This window comes from Erythrolamprus reginae, chromosome 6 (genome assembly GCF_031021105.1).
Source record: "Erythrolamprus reginae isolate rEryReg1 chromosome 6, rEryReg1.hap1, whole genome shotgun sequence".
Classification (NCBI taxonomy): Eukaryota; Metazoa; Chordata; class Lepidosauria; order Squamata; family Dipsadidae; genus Erythrolamprus; species Erythrolamprus reginae.
In genome coordinates, this window is record NC_091955.1 from 39,312,942 (window position 1) to 39,332,946 (window position 20,005).

A 20,005-nucleotide genomic window follows, 5' to 3' on the forward strand; every position below is an offset into this window, starting at 1 on the left:
CAACTGCGCAAGTATTATAGAAAATAAGGGAGAACACCTGTGGCTGGGGCCATTAGGCTAATGGGGCTGCTGATAAATTGCCAGCATGTTTGAGAGCGTGCATGGGAAATTATCCCTTTGGTAAGAGAGAAGTGCTGTTTGCTTTTGAACTGCTTCAGGATTTACAAGGACTTTTTTGAACAATTCACAGTTAAGTACAGCGTGAGGACTCTTGAAGGGGGGTGGCTGTGACTTCTTCACAGCTGTCCTTTATCTGCTCTGCTTTTGTTTTTCACAGCATTCCAGGCTTGTGGTTTGTGGGAAAGCACTTGGGCTGATTTAAAGTGCGTGTATACAATATTTTCTTGTTGATAATCTGACTCTTTGTTTACTTTACAACCATGTGTGTTTGAATTTATACTTTGGATTTAATTGGGGCTCATAACGTGAAGCCTGGCATAACACATAATTCTTTGTGTGTAAGTTTAATTATGTTCAATAAATAATTGTTGAAGAAAAAAATATGGTGCATTACTTTCTGGGTGAGCCTCGTAATGTACATCACTTACAGATGCAATTTTGAAACACTGCTGCAGCTCAGCTATCTCTCTGAAGAAACACAAAATTTACACACACTTCTAACAATTCAAATAATGTATATCTAAAGTTTTGCATTTGTACCATTACTGTAGGCTGAGAAAAAAAATGTGGTGCATTACTTTCAAGGTGACCCACGTAAAAAGGATTATAAGCTTTTATGTACTAGATAGCAAGCTCTGAAAAACCTCTGGATGCAACCCAGAGAATGTATCAAGATATATGTATGAATGCCAGCATGTCTTGTATTCTTTCTTTTCATAAACTGCAGATTCTTGAACTACGGACAACCTCTGTGCATCAGAGGTCAATAGATGGAATTCTCATTTGCATTCTTAGGGTGTATAGTGCCAGTAAAATATGGGGTTTTAGGCTTTTAATGTAAAATTGTTATTTTAGACTTAATATTGGATTTGTTATTACATATTGTTTTATCTCTGTTGTGAGCCGCCCCGAGTCTGTGGAGAGGGGCGGCATACAAATCTAAATAATAATAATAATAATAATAATAATAATAATAATAATAATAATAATAATAATAATTATTATTATTATTATTATTATTATTATTATTATTATTTACCAACCAGTAAAGTTATCTATGATTATACCAGGTGCCAATTGCAATGTTATCTTCATTGATACTAGAAGAAATTTCTACTGTACTACTAAAAAACAAAGTATCTCCTTTTTATTAATTATATGGTTTTGGCAAGACAATTATCAGTAATCTATTTTACTACATGATACTAAAATAGAATTTATAATGGATCAGTATATATTTTAATTGACAACAGCTTTTTTGTTGTTATTGTTCTTGTAACAGAAAAAGAAAGTTTGAAATTCTCCTAACCAGAAATTGTAGCAGGACAGGGAAATAAGGTGCAATTTCTTGGGAGACTACTTTGAAAATGGGTACATATTCATACATATCTCCCACAAAGATAACTGGACTTAAATAATTAGTCTTTGTTTACTAATACCAAAAGACTCTATATGTGACAAAATACTATGATTTATCCAATCATTAATCACGTTACTGCACCAGTGTGATCTATTTTGATCATGATAATGAATAATGGATTTTAGCTGAAAATCAGAAGAAATATTATTCAGGTATTTCATTATCATTTACAGAAGATTATGAGATCTGTGAAATTGTTCTTACCACTATAATAATACTGATACAAAAATTACAACTTTCTCCTGTGGAAAATATGCAGTGATGATTGTTTGCTTGCTTAATAGAGGAAATTTTTGATGAGTAGGACATACTGGCAAAATAGGCGACTGGTGATGTTTGTGTTCTTCTTGGTATCTCGCTAACCTTCAGTGGCATGACTTAATGCACCCAATCATAGATGACAAGAGGAATGCTCACCATGGAAAATAAAATTCCTAATGCCAAAAAGAGGGAAGCCTAGAAACAAAATGAGATATTATTTACATTTATTTACATGCAACAATGTGCTCCAACTACCCAAGGATATTAAAGATATCTTAAAGATACTGAATAGTTGCTACCACAAATTTTGCCTTGGAAGAAGGGGAAAATTATCAAACGCATGTGCAATATCCTATTAATTATTCTGTTTATTTAAAAGTAAAGTATTTAGAATACTTTCCTAGGATGTAGGATTCAAAGGGAAATTGTGGCCCCCAATTTGCAAAAAGCTATTACCATATTTTCGGAGAATAAGACACACCTTTCCTCCCTTAAAAGAGGGTGGAAATGTTGGTGCTTCTTATACACTGAATAAGCCTTTTTTTTTTTTTTGCTGTCCCAAACCTCCACACCTACACCCCATTTTTGGACAGAGAATCTGGGAAGCCCGTAGAGAGTTCCTGGGTGCTGGGGGATGGATAAAATAGGTGCTGGGGATGCAAAAAAAATATTTTTTTGCAAAAAACGGGCTATTTTGGGGGAGTTTTTCCACAAAAATGGGGTGGACAAAAGGTCTGGGGAGCCTGCAGAGAGGAGCCTCCTGGGGACTGGGGGAAGGCAAAAATGCCTCAATTTTTATGAAAAACGGGCAAAATGAAATGTTTTTCACAAAAACGGCCATTTTTGCCATCATCCAGCACCCAGGAGCTTCTTGCAGGCTGGCTTCCCAGATCCTTTGCCCACCCAACTTTTGTAAAAAAAAAAAAAAAAAAAAAAGGGCGAAAAACAGTCTGTTTTTCACAAAAAAGGGGCTGTTTTTGCTTTCTAATTATCCCATGTAGGATCACTAGAGGTGGAATTCTGGGAGTTGAAGTCCACTAATCTTACAGCTGTCAAGTTTGAAGATCCCTGGTTTATGGATTAAGATATAAGGGTATTCAAACTTGGCAAGTTTAAGACTTGTGGACTTTAACTCCCATCCCTAAGCTAGCATGACTGGAGGAGGAATTCTGGGAGTTGAGTCTACAAGTCTTAAAGTTGTCAGGTTTAAAGTTTGTAAAAAGTGTACATGGTTGTAAAAAGTATTCTGCTACACTGGTATTTTATTAAATAATATATTACTACACCATTTGGTTTAGAATACTTTTTTCCTTGTTTTCCACCTCTAAAATCTAGGTCTTATACACCGGCGCATTTTATACTCCGAAAAATACAGTATATAAGAACTTCTATTATATAATGATTAGCCAATAAGAATGGGCTTTAAATATAGGAAAAATATGTTCATGGGGAACGCAAGGTAGCCTTATTTATTTATTTATTAGATTTGTATGCCGCCCCTCTCCGTAGACTCGGGGTGGCTCACAACATCAATAAAACAATTCAAGACAAATCTAATAATTTAAAAACATTTTAAAAAAAACCTGTTATTAAAGCAGACATACACACAAACATACCATACATGAATTGTATAGGCCCGGGGGAGATGTCTCAATTCCCCCATGCCTGATGGCAGAGGTGGGTTTTAAGGAGTTTACGAAAGGCAAGGAGGTTGGGGGCAGTTCTAATCTCAGGGGGGAGCTGGTTCCAGAGGGTTGGGGCCGCCACAGAGAAGGCTCTTCCCCTGGGACCCGCCAAACGACATTGTTTAGTCGACGGGACCCGGAGAAGGCCAACTCTGTGGGACCTAATCGGTCGCTGGGATTCATGCGGCAGAAGGCGGTCCCGGAGATATTCTGGTCCGATGCCATGAAGGGCTTTATAGGTCATAACCAACACTTTGAATTGTGACCAGAAATTGATCGGCAACCAATGCAGACTGCGGAGTGTTGGTGTAACATGGGCATACCTTGGGAAGCCCATGACTGCTCTCGCAGCTGCATTCTGCACGATCTGAAGTTTCCGAACACTTTTCAAAGGTAGGCCCATGTAGAGAGCATTACAGTAGTTGAATCTCGAGGTGATGAGGACATGGGTGACTGTGAGCAGTGACTCCCGGTCCAGATAGGGCCGCAACTGGTGCACCAGGTGAACCTGGGCAAATGTCCCCCTTGCCACAGCTGAAAGATGGTTCTCTAATGTGAGCTGTGGATCGAGGAGGGGGTCAATAATTCCCCCCCCCAGGGTTATGGACGGACAGATGGAATTGTCCTTGGGAGGCAGAACCCACAGCCACTTCATCTTATCCGGGTTGAGTTTGAGTCTGTTGACACCCATCCAGACCCCAACAGCCTCCAGGCACCGGCACATCACTTCCACTGCTTTGTTGACTGGATATGGGGTGGAGATGTACAACTGGGTATCATCTGTGTACTGATGATACCCCACATCCATGATCTCACCCAGCGGTTTCATGTAGATATTGAATAGCAGGGGGGAGAGGACCGACCCCTGAGGCACCCCACAATGAGTAACCTTGAGGTGGACCTCTGACCCCCCACTAACACCGACTGCGACCAACCAGAGAGGTAGGAGGAGAACCACTGACGAACAGTGCCTCCCACTCCCAACCCCTCCAGCCGGCGCAGAAGGATAACATGGTCAATGGTATTGAAAGCCGCTGAGAGGTCAAGAAGCACCAGGACAGAGGATAAACCCCTGACTGGGGTCCACCAGAGATCATCCATCAACGCGACCAAAGCCGGGCCTGAATCCTGACTGTAGCCGGGCCTGAATCCTGACTGTTGAGGGCTTAGATAATCGGCTTCTTCCAAGGACCGTTGGAGCTGGAGAGCCACCACTTTCTCAACAACCTTCCCCATAAAGGGAAGGTTGAAGACTGGCTGATAGTTGTTAAGAATGGCTGGGTCCAGGGAAGGCTTCTTGAGGAGGATTTTAAGATACCAGTACTCAGGTACATCCATTTGCTGACAAGTACTGTATTTATCTTTGTTGCCTTTTGACATGAATGCTGGCTCATTTAGCCATTTGCATACTGGAAAGATCTAAGACCCTTCACTCTAGTGAAAAAGTACCCTATGTTCTACCTTTGTTACATTTGCACAGTACAGCTTTTAATCTTGTTTAATGAAGGGTAACAAAGCATACTAACTTACCCAAATTCTCTGAATCAGTTTTGAACCATCTTGATGGGTGATTTTCAAATAGAGTGAAGATGGAAGAATAAAAATCAACATATTGGCAGATGTTGTTCCTATGACAATGGGAAACATTTTGATGTTATCATAAACAATTTACAAGTTTAAGCCTAACAAAGAGAGGAAATCTTAATTAAATATATTTAGTATACTGTACCTACAACTCCAAAAATATCCTTCATGGAAGGTATAAAAATAACCAGCAGGTTAATGATCATCAAAAGGATCAATGTAACCACAATGTGTTGGCATAAATGAAATTTGGTTTTTCTAGCAAGCTCAAATATAGATGAACGAACCTATAGAAGAAAAAAGATAAATATTTAGGCAAAATGTTACATGGGACAAACATCCTTTTATTAAGTATCCTTCAGTATTATAATCTGTGTTTATTTAGAGCAGTAGTTATCAACCTTCCTAATGCTATGACCCTTTAATATAGTTCCTTATGTTGTGATGATCCCCAATCATAAAACAATAAAATTATTAGGATACTCCTAATAACTTCTGGCTGTGACGTCGCGCTGTTGTCGGATGTTTCCCGATCTCTCCAGGATTCCCTCGGCCTTTTAAGTGTTTCGATTGCTGCATCAAGTGATCACGGACCCGTAGAGCCTACGGTTTTGAAGAGGAAACTCCAGCACACCGGGGGGTGGCCGGCGGGCCCCTCAGGAAGTGGGGAAACCCTCTTGATCATCACTTAAAGAGATCTGTCTTCAGACAGGTCCGGAAGTGCTGTGTTCCTGATTCATTTGTGGAAGCTGCGGAAGCGATGGAACACTTTGGGATTGAGAACTTGAAAGATTGTGAGTGATTTTGGTATTTGGTATTAAAAGTTACCGAAAGTATCCCCTCTGTAGTCGAAGCTTGGCATCTCCTCCTTGAATTGGAAATTGCTAGGAGGTAGTGACTGCGATTCTTTCTTCGAACAAATATGGCAGCAGTGACTATGCAATAACTAGCCGGAATAGGTGTGAATATCTTATAACTCAGTTCTTGCTGGATTCTGGCCTTAGAATTTATAACAACAGAAGAAGAAAGAACTAATACTGGACACTGACTATGAAGGGTGAAAGATTTCAGAACGTGTTTATTTATTTATTAAATTTGTATGCCGCCCCTCTCCGTAGACTCGGTGTTGAAGGTAAGAGAAAGGAGTTTGATTGAGATTGCTGTTGTAGCTTTGATTACAACTTGGATTTGACTGAATGGAATGAATCAGGCACCATTGAACATATAATAAACCGGAATCCCCCGCACAGCCCTCTTTTGTTTGTTCTGTTTTCTCTTGTTTTTTCTCATCCCTGGATTCCCATTTTTTGATCCCTTGACTTTCAAATTTTCAACCTTCGTTTTTTATAATACCTCTTTAACATTGGAACCTATGGATTTGTGGATCTCTCCCCTCCTCTCTTGTTGACTGAATTACCTTGTAGATTTCTTTGTTGGATACTCAAACCCTATTGACTATACCAATTCAATCCTCTCTTGGACTTGCAGTACCCAATATATATCCAACAATATCAACAACAACGTTTGTATTGAACTAACTGATTGAATAACGGATTATTTAATTTCTGACTGTTCAAGATACAACTATTAATCTAATAGAATGGGGGAAAATTTGGACAGTAAATCACAAGCAACATCTTATAAAGAGAATCAAATCAAAATGTTCTACCGATGGCAGCTACCCCCAGCTAGATTGTCTAGAATGTATTCCATCTTATCCCCAGTATGTTGGAAATGTAAAGTCAAACCTGGAACTTACTATCATCTATGGTGGACTTGTACCTGTGCCAAAAAATTCTGGAAACAAATCAAAAACCTCTTGACCAAGTCATAACGAATAACGTAATACTCAAACCAGAATTGTTTCTTTTAGGCATATTCAGACAGAAATTCACACGAGAGAAAAGATATCTTACCTTGCAGATTTTAAACGGCAGCTAGAATTACATATGCCCAGACATGGAAGCGGGGAAAAACCCCTTCTATTTTAACAACTATCTCTAAAATTATGGAATATGCGGAAATGACTAAAATAACTATGGAAATTCAAAACAAAAAAGAATCAGATTTCTACAATATTTCCCCTCTTTCACCGTTGTAAACAAAATTATTAATTACTAACGGAACACGGCCAATTACTGAGTACAATTAATTTGATTTTGAAGACAGACTCTTGCAACATATTTTTTAAATTTATTCTTTAATTATTTTGAAACACCAATTGATCTACAATTTCACACGACAAATATGACCTTTGGATTGAACTTTACACTCGATCACTTTACTTTTCAACATATACACCAACTATGTCATTATACCACTATGTCGCATATCCTGAAAAAGTGAAATCTTTCTCTTTCTTACATTATTGCTTGCAATGTCAAAGTCAATATTTTTTTCTTCAATGCCGAGTCTTTGCTTCTCTTTCATAGTTTATTTATTCACTTGTGTGTATTCCAGTATATTTTCTGATTCATTAAGGTTAAATAGTCCATGTGTCATTTTAATCATTTATTTCAGTTCATTGATTATTTAAATTATTTCTTGGGACATTTTGTTCTTTCCATAATATTCTAACTTCAATTTAAGGTTCTGAAAGTATACCATCTGTTGCTGGGATTAAAAAAAACAGAGCAAAAAGCAAACAAGTCCTCCTTAAAACTTCTCACCGTTTATAATCCAAGGACACTTTGTGAAAAACAAAAATGATTGTACAGCTCCCAAGTTATTCATTGCATTTCCCCCCCTGCCAATAGATGTCTCCACTCCACAACTCCAACCAGCAGAATAGCAAAAATACTGTAAAAGCTTTCAATATAAATCCATATTTTGAATCTTATTTTAAACTTTTCTTTGTTCCCCATTTAATACTCCAAATTTAATGTTACTTCTTTTGGGTTCCTTCTCAAAATGCTTTGATAATCTCAGCCTCCATTTTAAGCTTATGTTTAAACTTCCACTTCTTTCACTTTTCCCCCATGCCAAATTAGCTGCTAATTCTTTGCTGGAATAACTTTAAAGTTCTTTAGACAATTTATTTTCTTGCATATATGTTGGCCAATCACTCCCCCGATGTTGATATTCCTCTCAATTCACTGTTCCTGCACAAAACCTATTCCAGTTACCCCAGCTTCTGATGGCTGCCATGGCCACCGTTCCTGGTTCTGGTTCGAAGAGCTTTTCCTCTGACTTCCGAGGGACTTGTCTACTCCTCTTGGTCTTCCGAGATGTCTCTCCTTCTCTGTCCCTACAAGACAGATATGATCCAAAGACCCCCCCACTGACAGCAGCTTGTCAGCCTGGATTTTCGCTGTGCTTATCAGAGCCCGCTATTTCCAGATTATCTCACCATGATGCTTCAAGTTATTTTTCTGAATGTTCCTATTTGAGCCATGGCCAGTCTCAAAGGCCTGCTTGGAATGACTTCTTATGCTGAGATGTGATAGCAAATTACCCAGGAACGAGAGAGGGACGGGGTCTGATGGCCGTGGCAGCAAGGAGCCTTTCCTCTCTCTTGGAAGGGCTCCGAATCCCCACTGTCTGGGGGTTCTGGTCCTTTGGACCAGACCAGATCCTTCCTGAAGGGAAGGTGATGCATGGGATGCTACTGGGGGTCTGGTAGGGGCTGGCATGCCCCACCAGGCAAACCGGCCCAGTCTCGCACCAGCTGAGATGTGAAGCCAGCCAGGCAGCCAGGCCTGAGCTGACACAGCCACAGAGACAACGCAACGCCGGGATGGAAAGATGATTAGTGACTGGAAAGAGCAGAGAAAAGAAGAGATTTAAAGCTGGTGCTGGTGAGTGAAAGCGATCGAAAGGGATTTGGATTTTTTTTCTCGATTTGATTTCAACAGAGCTAAAACAGCCAGAAGGACCATTGAACTTACCTGAATGGTCTTCTCGCTGCACTGCAAGGAGAGTACAATGTGGGTTATTCTTCAGCCTCATTGGCAGGGACTGAGTTAAAAAATTAACATATTTATTATGTCCCGCCCACCACTGCCCCATCAGGTCAGTCAATAAAAATGAAGGGATAGTGAAAAGAATCAATTTTATTAATTTAAGAGCTTTAAACTATCAAAAGGCAGAACTGAGAATTGAGCCCCTGTGCGAAATAAGCCGGGCGGGTTTGGACTCTTCTCACAGTGCAGCGAGAAGACCGTTCAATGGTCCTTCTCCACTGCACTGCTCAGAGAGTCCAATGTGGGATATACCCAAGCAACAGAATTAGGGCGGGATAGGCTGGACCAGGGGTGCCGGAGCACAAACCCCTTGCAGCACTCTTCGGCCAAAGGCTGCTTCTGCTGAAGCAAACAAATCTAGGCGATAGTGTCTTATAAAAGTCATGAGGGCAGACCAAGTTGCAGCCTGACAAATGTCTTTGATTGGAGCTTGTGTGATTCAAGCAGCGGTAGTGGCTGCACTGCTAGTGTAGTGGGCTGTGACATGAGCTGGTAAAGGTGTAGAACTTGTTTTGTACACTTCAATAATGCAAGAGAGGATCCATCTGGTGATTGTCTTGGCCAATACTTTGTTGCCCATGGATGCTGGGAAAAATGATACAAGTAATGCCTCCAATCTCCTGAAGGTGTTTGTATGGTATACGTGTATCTTTAATGCTCTACAGACATCCACCTTGTGCCATAGGAGCTCCAACGGGTGCGATCAGTGGGTGCAAAAATCAGGCAGAACTATGTCCTGGGACCTGTGAAATCTAGTGTTGATTTTGGTCAAGAAACTGGGGTCTAAACGCAGTTACCCTGTTGGGGTAGAAAACACAAAGGTCCAGGCAGACTGATAATGCCGACAACTCTGATACTCTGCGCACTGATGTTATGGCCACCAGGAAGGCCACCTTAACTGATAAGATGGAAAGTGAGATTATGTTAATGGTTCGAAAGGAGGTCCTGTAAGGGCCTGTAGGACCAAAGGCAAATCCCAGGATGGGAAACAATAGATAACTGGTGGAGAAAGGTTTGATGCCCCCCCGGAGAAAGTCCTTTATCCACGGGTGATGTGAAATTGGGCAAAGGGGGTCTGGTCGTAGAACCATGGCTATAGCTGCCACTTGTCTGCTTAAAGTGTTGGGGTCAACCCCTTGTTGAGACCCTTCTGTAGGAGGTCTAGAAGGTGAAGAACAGAAGACAAGCAAGGTGGAACTCCCTAAGTCGTTACAGAATCTGCAGTAAGCTGCCCAGGTTGCTTGATATATGCGAGTTGTCAATGGTCGTCGTGCAGCTTGGATGGTGTGGATGACTTTCTCAGGAAGATGCTCCTCCCTCATGTGGTCCCCTTCAATTGCCACATGGCATGTCTCCACCACTGAGGATCTGGGTGAACTATTGACCCCTGTGTCAGGGGGAGCCGGTGGTATGGGATCTTCCATGGAGGGGAGATTGATAAGTCCATCAGGTCCGTGAACCATGGCCGTCTGGGCCAGAAAGGAGTGACTAGGAGTACCTCCGCTCATTCTGAGATGATCTTGGAGACTACTCTGTGTATCAAGCAGACCGGAGAGAAAGCGTATAGTAGTCCTCTCGGCCATGGCGAGAGAAGTGCGTTGACTTGGTCGGCCCCCAAGGATGGAAAACGGGAATAGAACCATGGAACTTGGTTGTTGTACTGAGAGGCGAATAAGTCCACCTCTGGCTTGCCGTAGCAGTGAACAATGTCCTGGAACACCTCCAGGTTCAGGGACCATTCCCCAGGGTCGATAGCTGTGTGGCTTAACCAATCTGCCTGAGTGTTCTCTGATCCTGAAATGTGTTCTGTGTGAATCAAGGCCAGGCGCACTTCTACCCATGAAAATAGGGCGTGGGCTTCCTGCATCAGGCGGCCCGACTTCGTGCCTCCCTGATGATTCACATGAGCCGTGTTGCTACATTGTCCATTAAGATAAGGACATGTTGTCCTTCTACCACGTCCGTAAAAGTCTGTAGCGCTCTGAATACCACTCGCAGCTCCAGCAGATTGATGTTGAGGTCTATCAAGTCCTCTGTCGACCACAGGCCCTGGGCGACCTGAGATCTGGAATGTGTTCCCCAGCTGGAGAAACTGGCATCTGTAGTGATGGTCACCTCTTGATGATAAAGGGGGAACCTCTGGTTAGGGCTGGAGATGTCCACCAAAGAAGGGAACGGTGAACCACTGTCGTCAGGTGCACTTGATGTTTGGAGTGGCTCAGTCGTGCCCTCTGGAAGGGGAGTAGAAGCCACTGTAGTGGACGAGCATCCAGACAAGCCCATGGTATGATGTTTATACACAATATGAACATTCCTAACAGCTGCGATAGGAATGTCAAGGGAGCTTTGGTGCGGTGTTGTATATAGTCTATCATTGCTATTATTTTCTTTTGTCTCTTTGATGAGAGATAGACGATGCTGGTTGATGAGTCTATCGTAGTGCCTAGGTGCAGTAGGCATCTGGTTGGTTGCAGGTGGCTTTTGTCATAATTGATCATGAACCCGCATCTATCCAGGGACTCTATTGTCTGTGCAAGGTCCCATTTGGATTGTTGTGGGCTTCTGGAGAGAATAATTATATCGTCCAGATAGGCAAGGAGACATAGGGAACGCGTTATGAGGTCGGCTGTCAAGACGTCTAAGAGTTTGGTGAAAGTTCTGGGGGCCGAGGATAAGCCGAAGGGCATGTCTTTGTATTGGAAGTGTTGATCTTGGATGCAGAAGCAGAGGAAGTGCCAATGTTGTGGGTGGACCGGTACATGTAGATACGCCTCTTTGAGGTCTATGGAGGTCATCCAATCCTGATGTCAAATAGATGCTAGGATTGTGTGTAAGGAATGCATTTTGAACCTCTGATAGCAGATGTAAATGTTTAGCTGTCTGAGGTTCAGAATTAGACGGCATCCTGCAATGATGGTGACATAGTCTGCCAGTTATCCATGGGGCCCCTGAGGCCTGCTGCAGTTGGAGTAAAAATAGCTGCTGCAGGTTGAGATGGTTGAGGCCATGGTTGGGAAGCTGGTCTGGTCCACTCCGACCTTTGAACCCTTTCAGATGGTGGGGGAATGCTCAGGGGGCGGTCAGGAGACAGATCCCCCACTCCAGTTAGGGCAGGCCCTTCAAAGGCAACTGTTGGGAAAGTAGTTGAAGCTAAAGGGCTCTGTTGATGAGGTGGAATAGTGCTGGTTGATGGACTAGGCCCTTGCCTTGGCCTGGCCATTTCCAGTTGAGCCTCAAGGGCCCTGATTTTCTTCTCAGCCTCTTTTAAGGCAGTTGAGATCTGAGAACTTTTCCCTTTGGATTTGGAGCTATGGCCTTTATCTTTCCCTTTAGCTACTGAAGAAGCAGCAGGGGCTCTGGAGTTGCCCTGTGGTTATTGAGACATAATGAGGTGAAATAGTAACACTCACGGTACTGTTTGCTACGAGGAGAAGCTCTTACATGATGCAGAGTTGAGACAAAATGGCAAAATGAGTGAGTCTTAAGTCCCCTGAGGAACGTGTCATCGGCCTCACTCCCTGAGATTGGCTGAGGCCCGGGCAGAGGCTACTGTGCCCCGTTGCCATGGTAACACCCCTTTCAAAATGGTGGCGATGAGGTGGCTAGAAATTAGCCTATTCATTCCCCCATTTGCCATGGTAACGTCCCCTTCAAAATGGTGGCCGTGAGGTGGGGTGGGAAAATTTAGCCCCAAAATGGCGGAGGTGTACAGCTACCTCAATGTTGCCAAAGGGTCCTGGACACTGCCCCCAAAATGACGGGCGTAACATCGGGCAGAAGGAGATCCCTGCAGCGGCACCCTCATTCCTTCTCCCTCACCGCCGCTGCCGCGCCGCCACTGGAGATTGACGGCGGGGAATTGAGCTGCCGAACAGCTGATTCCCCGCTTTGGGGAACGCTGTGAATGCCATGAGTCCTCCTAATCAGCGATTCCAGAGAATCTGAGGTACTGTATTGCGCTGATGGTTTTGTGGTATCTGGATGGCAGAGATCAGGGTGGAGGGGTCTGATCGCGGATGTCAGGGACCCCAATCCAGCGATCCCTGTCCTCAAGGCAATACTCTGGACAGCAGTGGCCTCTCAGGGATTGAAGAGTTGGAGAGCAATACCCCGGAGGGCAGTGGCTCTCAAAATTCCTGGAGTATATCCTCTTCCTGTAAAAAAGAAAGAAGAGTTAATTAGAGAAAAGTAGGAAGGAAAATTTCTCTCTCTCTGGAGAAGAAAAACTCATAGTCACTACACTATGACTGAGTTTTTAAGACTGACCTGATGGGGCAGTGGTGGGTGGGACATAATAAATATATTAACTTTTTAACTCAGTCCCTGCCAATGAGGCTGAAGAATAACCCACATGGGATTCTTCGAGCAGTGCAGTGGAGAAATGGAACAGGAAGCAACTGTCCTTGTGATGAGGTGAATGGTGAAGGCTTTTGAAAGTAGCAAGTGCCCAAGATTGGATTTTTATAGATTCTTAACTATTTTTGAACTTGTCTTTTTGAATTGGGACTTCTTGAATTCTCGCTGTGGAGGCTATTCTTTTTCCCCCTGTATTACACTCATTAAAGGAAGAGGAATTCTATAAATACGGGAAGATTTGAAGAAATCTGTTATGTAGTGCCATCTTGTGGTCAGAGGAAACATAACAGCCAATGTGTAACTGTTGACATTGCTTGGAAGCATATCTTATCTGCTTTGCCTTCACATTTGTTTTCTATGAGAAAGGAGGATGTCAGCTATGGCCTGGAAGGAAGAAACTATTCAGGATGCAACTGAATGAATTGATTCAAAATATATTGGATAATGCAATTTGAAGATAGAAGCACTTCAAAGAAGAGGAAGGGACTGAGTTTTCCCCCCCACACAGCTATAAATTATAATGGGAAATGACTATGAAATTAAATGAATTGGAATTATTTATGACTTAATTTTATTGGAGTTTATTACTGAAAAGAAAATTAGAGATAAAAAAGTTAAAATGGAATGATGGAATAAGGAGAGGAAATTGAAATGGTTATGAATGAGAAAATTGAAAAAGGTTATGATTATGATTATTATGGATGAGAAAATCAAAAATGTTTATGATTATGGTTAGGATTATTTTGGATAATTACTACTTTTGATAGTCTTATTGATTATTTGAATTATAAATTGATCATTTATTGATTATTTGAATTATAAATTTACTGATAAATAATAGGAGGAAAGGGAAAAAGTATTATTAAAGGAGGATTAATATGAAATAATAGTTACTATTGATTATGTCAGACATGACAGTAAAAAATGGACGGAGTAAGGAAAAGCTGAATTAAATAGATTAGGGAAGATTATCACACTGAGTTCAATAGTGGAAGGTATATAGCAGGGGTTCCCAAACTTGGCAACTTTAAGACTTGTGGACTTCAACTCCCAGAATTCTCCAGTCAGCTATGCTGTCTGAAGAATTCTGGAAGTTGAAGTCTAGAAGTCTTAAAGTTGCCAAGTTTGAAGACCTCTGGTATATAGAATAGGAAAAATACATAGATTAGGGAAACATAGATTAGGGAAGATTATCGCACTGCAATTGGCAATGAAAACAATTAGAATAGGGAAGATTATTGCACTGGTATGACAGTGACACATAAATTAGGGAAGATAATTACACTGGGTTTGGCAGTGGAATTTATAGATTAGGGAAGATTATTACACTAAGAACAACAGTGGAAGATATATAGGGATTTTGGATGGAAGATACTTTTCTTGAAAAATAATACAATAATATGATATATAATGATTATGATTTGTTAAAGTAGAAATGATATATTGGTATAATGAAAGAAATGAAAGGAATGAAGCAAATGGGAAATACTTTAAAAAAAATTAAAAACACAACCCTTCCTCTTATGTATATTGATATTGTTATAATTAGATTAAGATTTGATATGAATGGTTATCTTTCCCGGGATATAAAGAGATGAAAATTTGGAAATTTCTTTTGTTAAGGGCAGACACAATAAAATGAGGGTTTTAAAAAGTAAGAATGAGTTTAAGAATACAGTGATACCTCTACTTAAGAACACCTCTACTTAAGAACTTTTCTAGATAAGAACTGGGTGTTTAAGTATTTGGAAACAGCAGTTGCCCAGCTCGAATTTGAAAAAGCTTCTTTTTATTTAATGTTGCAAAACGTCCCGGAAGAAGGGGGGGGGAATTTATTTGAGACAGTTGTCGAAATATTTAGGTAGGAGTTGAAAATAGGCAGACAAATTGATGAGATTTACCGAGTGCAAACCAACTTTGCTCGGCGACATCAACTCCCCAGGGAGATTCATGTTAGATTTATGAAGAAAACTTTAAGGGATGAAATCTATAAAAATACCAGAGGTATAGTAGCATATAAAGGAAAAGATATCAAAGTACTAAAGCAGATCCCAAGAAGAATTAGGGAGAAAAGAAGGGATTTTCATTATTTCATTACTAAATTAATAAGAGAAGAAATATAGTTCAGGTGGCTGATACCCGAAGGGGTGATGGTCACCTGGAAAGGAAAAAAAATTCTATAGAAACAGTAGATCAGGCGGATCAATTTATTGCAGAGCATCTAAAAACAGAGAGGGAAAGAAATACTGAAATAGAGACAACAAGTTGGGAGGAAGGAGAGATTGAAGAAGAAAGAGTAATTAATTCTAAAAAAGGAAGAGGGGAAAATCGAAACCTACCGAGAATTAATAAGCAGTAAAAGAACAAAATAGATAAGAATAGAATGGACAAGCAGATCAAATTATTTTCTGTGAATATTAATGGATTAAATTCATCAAAAAAAAGAGGACAAGTATTTAGTAAATTAAAAAAGCAAAATGTGGACATTATATGCCTCCAAGAAGTACACATTAAAAAAAAAAGATAGGAAAATACTGGAAAAGCCTAAATTGGGGAAGTTATTTACATCTTTAGCAGAAGAGAGGAAAAGAGGGATCACAGTCTATATTAAAAATTGGTTAAATCCTACAATAATAGAAAGAGATGAAGAAGGGAGGATACTTATTTTGGAAATTGAAATTAAACAAAAACAAAAAAATTAATTGTGATATATGCACCTAATAATGACCAGAAAGCCTTTTATAAAAAAACTAAGTAAAAAAATAATAAAATTTGAGAAAGAAAATATCTGTGTGGTTGGAGATTTTAATGCAATAGCAAATTTTAAGATGTTAAGAGAATGTCCGGCATGATGGTGTTGAATGCTGAACTGACGTCTACAAAGAGGACCCTAGTGTAGGTCATTGGAGATTCAAGATGTTGAAGGATGTAGTGTAGAGCCATATTAACAGCATCATCTGTCCATCTATTTGCTCAGTATGCAAATTGCAGGGGGTCTAACATCTAACATCTGTGATGGTTTTCAAGTGGAACATAACTAGCCTTTCAAAGGTTTTCATAAATACAGATGTTACAATTACTTGATGGAGGGCTTTTTCGGCACTGGGATGATAGTAGAGTGTTTGAAGCAGGAAGGAACATAGCACAACTTTAGTGATTTGTTGAAGATTTGGGTGAAGATGGGGGCCAATTGGTCAGCACAGACTTTTAAGCAAGTTATCTTGTCTGAGCCTGGTGCTTTTCCAGGCTTCTATCTGTGAAATAGATCTTTCACTTCCTTTTCTGTGATCGCTAGGGGTTGTAAACCCAATGGGATGGGTTCAGTTGTAGAAGATTTGGCTGTTATTGGTGTGTCTGGGATGGAGGTTGTGCAGATAAGTGGTTGTGGTTTCTTTTCAAACCTGCAGTAGAACACATTCACAATCTGCCAGTTGCTGATTTGCTGTAACCAGTGATGTTTTTGAGAGTTTTCCACATGTTTACTGGTTCATTTGTTGAGAATTGATTCTTTAGCTTTTCAGAGTAGTTCCTTTTTGCTGCTCTGATCTCTCTTGTTAATATATTTTTTGCCTGATTGCACAGCATTCTATCACCTTTTCTGTAGGCTTCCTCTTTGGAATGACATAACTGCTTGAGTTTGGCTGTGAACCAAGGTTTTTTGCTACTGTATATTTGCAAGTTCATGGTTGGTACACATAGGTCTTCACAGAAGCTGACATATGATGTTACAGTACCTGTGAGTTCATCTAGGTCTGTAGAGTTGTCTTTAAAAATATTCCAGTCTGTGCAGTCAAAGCAAGCCTGTAGCTTTAATTTTGCTTGGCCAGTCCAAGTCCTCACTGATTTAATTGTTGGTTTTGTGGCTTTAAATCTTTGTTTGTAAGCAGGTACAAGGTGAATCATGTAATGATGAGAGTGGCCCACATCTGCTCTTGGTAAGGACCGTTAAGCATTTTTTACTGTTGTGTAGCAATGGTCTAAGATATTATTGCCTCTGGTGGGACAATTTACATGTTGAAAGTATTTTGACAACTCATCTCTTAAGTTTGTCTTGTTTAAATCTCCCAAAATAATGGCCAGTGAGTCAGGGTATTTGGCTTCAGCCTTCATAATCTGATCAGCTACGGTTCTTAGTGCCTTTTTTACAGATGCTTGCAGAGGGATGTAAATCGCAGATATTAAAAAAGAATGAATCTCACGAAGAGAATAAAAGGGTTTGCAATTAATAATTAAAGAGTCCAAGTTTTCATCACAGAATTTTTGTATAATGGTGATGTCTTGAGACCAGCTGTTGTTGATATATATACATAAGCCTCCCCCCCCCCGATAAGTCTGCATTCCTATCTGCGTGAAAAATCTGGAAGCCCGGTATATGCATACTATTACCATCAATTTCCTCATTTAGCCAGGTTTCAGTAAAGCATAGGGCAGATGCATTTGAAAATCTGAGGTGGATAAAATAAGGACCCAGATTGTCGGGGGCAATATGTTGATTCTGTAAACTGCTTAGAGAGGGCTGTAAAAGCACTATGAAGCAATATATAAGTCTAAATGCTATTGCTATTGCTATTATTGTTATCAATGAGCAATATCAAGGGATAAGACATGCCCTAATACAATCTGGATTTGTGGAAGGCTGAACAATATAACTGAACATCAATTGTTTTAATATTTAAGCATTGACAAGGAGCACCAGCAATTATTTATATCAGAGTAAAGACAAATAGAATACTTCAACATTCCAAATCACTTTAAACATTCTATCTTTCAGCCAAGGGAGGAGGAAAATGAAAGATACAAACAACTGTAATGTAGACTGAGTCAGTTGTGTATCAAATCATATTCATGGACCAAAATAGCCCATCAATAGAATTCATGGAGAAAATGGGAAAATAGGATGGCTCAGAAAGAAAATGGGTAATTCTGTGTGAAATGGACCAGTGGTCCCCACCTTACCATCTCAGATTTTGATGAAATTTGGCTCATAGTTTCTTTATGATATAAAACTTGAAAAAATCTCCTCAACTGTTTGCAGGCAGCCTGTGATTTCTGCACTGCACCCTTGATACAAGTAAAAGTGATTCTTTTTACAATAAGTAGAAGAAGATATTCCTGTTGGATTCCTGAACAGCATATTCTAGCAGTTCTTCTAGTACCAGCAGTTATAGCACTTGGACAAAAGTATAAATTACCAAAAAACCCAGCTAAAATTATCAGTGAAAAATTATTATCTCTGCAGCACTGATGTTTTACTATGGCTTGGGAACCATTAAGACACCTCTTTTAGGCTTGGGAACCTAGGCAAAGACACCCAAAAGAGGCATGGGAACTGTTCTGTCGGGCTCTCCGGTAGACTCCTCCCAAAAATTCACAGGTACAAATTTCAGACACACACACATTTGAAAATTCAAAATAATGTTCTTTATAATGAAAATTCACTTAAACTAAGCCCTCTTTTGGTATAGCAAAGAGCACTCTTCTCCAAACAAACTGGTAATTTGTACAAGCCCCTTATCAGTTCTGTGATACTTAGCTTGCAGCTGTGAGGCAATTCACAGTCCTTCTTCTTTCACAAAGTGAAACACACTTTGCTCTGGTTTAGTTTCAAAGCGGGGAAAAATCAGCACACAAAAGGTCAAAGTCAGTAAAGCAGTCACAAAACACAACGATCAGATAATCCTCCACAATGGCCAAACCCACAGGCTGCTATTTACAGCAGCCTCACTAATTACCACAGCCCCACCCAGCCCCAGGTGGCCTCATTTTCTTTGATAATAATCTCTCAGTTGTTGTTGCCTATGCATCACTCTCCGCATGCGTGACTGTATCATTAACTCTTGTTCTGAATCCAAGGAGGAGCTAGATAATTGATCTCCTTCTGAGCTGTCTGCCACACTCTCCTCCTCCCTGTCACTCATGTCTTCTTGGTCAGAGGAGCCTTCATCAGCAGATTCCACCGGGGGCAAAACGGGTCTGCAGCATGTGGATGTCTCCCCCACATCCACAGTCCTTGGGGCAGGAGCTGGGCCAGAACTAACCACAACACCATCCCCTGCTGGAAGGCCCCTCCCCTGGCTCCAGCGCAAGGGACAAGGTTTCTTGGGAAATTGGACATGAAATGCTCGGATAAGGATGGGAACATCAACCAAGACAGCCTACACCCATGAACAATCGTCAGGCTCATCCTCCACCCATTGCACAAGATATTGAAAACAATCATCCACCCAACGGGAGTCCCGGATGGCATGGACCATGACCTCGGGCAAATGATCCCGAACACAGGGGGCAGGCAACAAAGGGACACTGGGACGAAGGGGGCACTCAGGAGAAACAGGTACCAAAAGGGAACGGTGGAAAATGGGGTGAACGCGCAGGTTGGCAGGCACCGTAAGCCGATAGGCCACCGGATTGATGACCTTCTCAATCGGGAAAGGGCCCATGAAGTGTGGATCCAGTTTACGTCGAGGTAATTCTGAAGCAATGTGTTTGGTGGATAACTACACCTGGTCACCAACAGCCAACGGGGGGACGTCTCGGCGAGACCGGTCTGCCACCCATTTGTAATCCTCTTTGGCTTTAATGAAATACCGCTTCACCATCTCATGAACCGCGTGCAG

At 41.0% G+C, this 20,005-nt stretch overlaps 1 protein-coding gene across 1 annotated transcript in view; it reads right to left on the reverse strand.

Annotated features, from left to right (window-relative positions):
• Nucleotides 1-1,285: 1,285 nt before the first annotated feature.
• SLC38A1 (solute carrier family 38 member 1) overlaps nt 1,286-20,005 on the reverse strand; it is a 108,355-nt gene continuing 89,635 nt past the window's right edge. The window contains exons 14-16 of the mRNA XM_070754945.1: nt 5,216-5,357; nt 5,017-5,114; nt 1,286-1,996 (exon numbers count right to left, since the gene is read on the reverse strand). Coding sequence (XP_070611046.1) covers nt 1,919-1,996; nt 5,017-5,114; nt 5,216-5,357 — 318 coding nt within the window. The 3' untranslated portion in view covers nt 1,286-1,918. The remainder of the gene's footprint in view (nt 1,997-5,016; nt 5,115-5,215; nt 5,358-20,005) is intronic.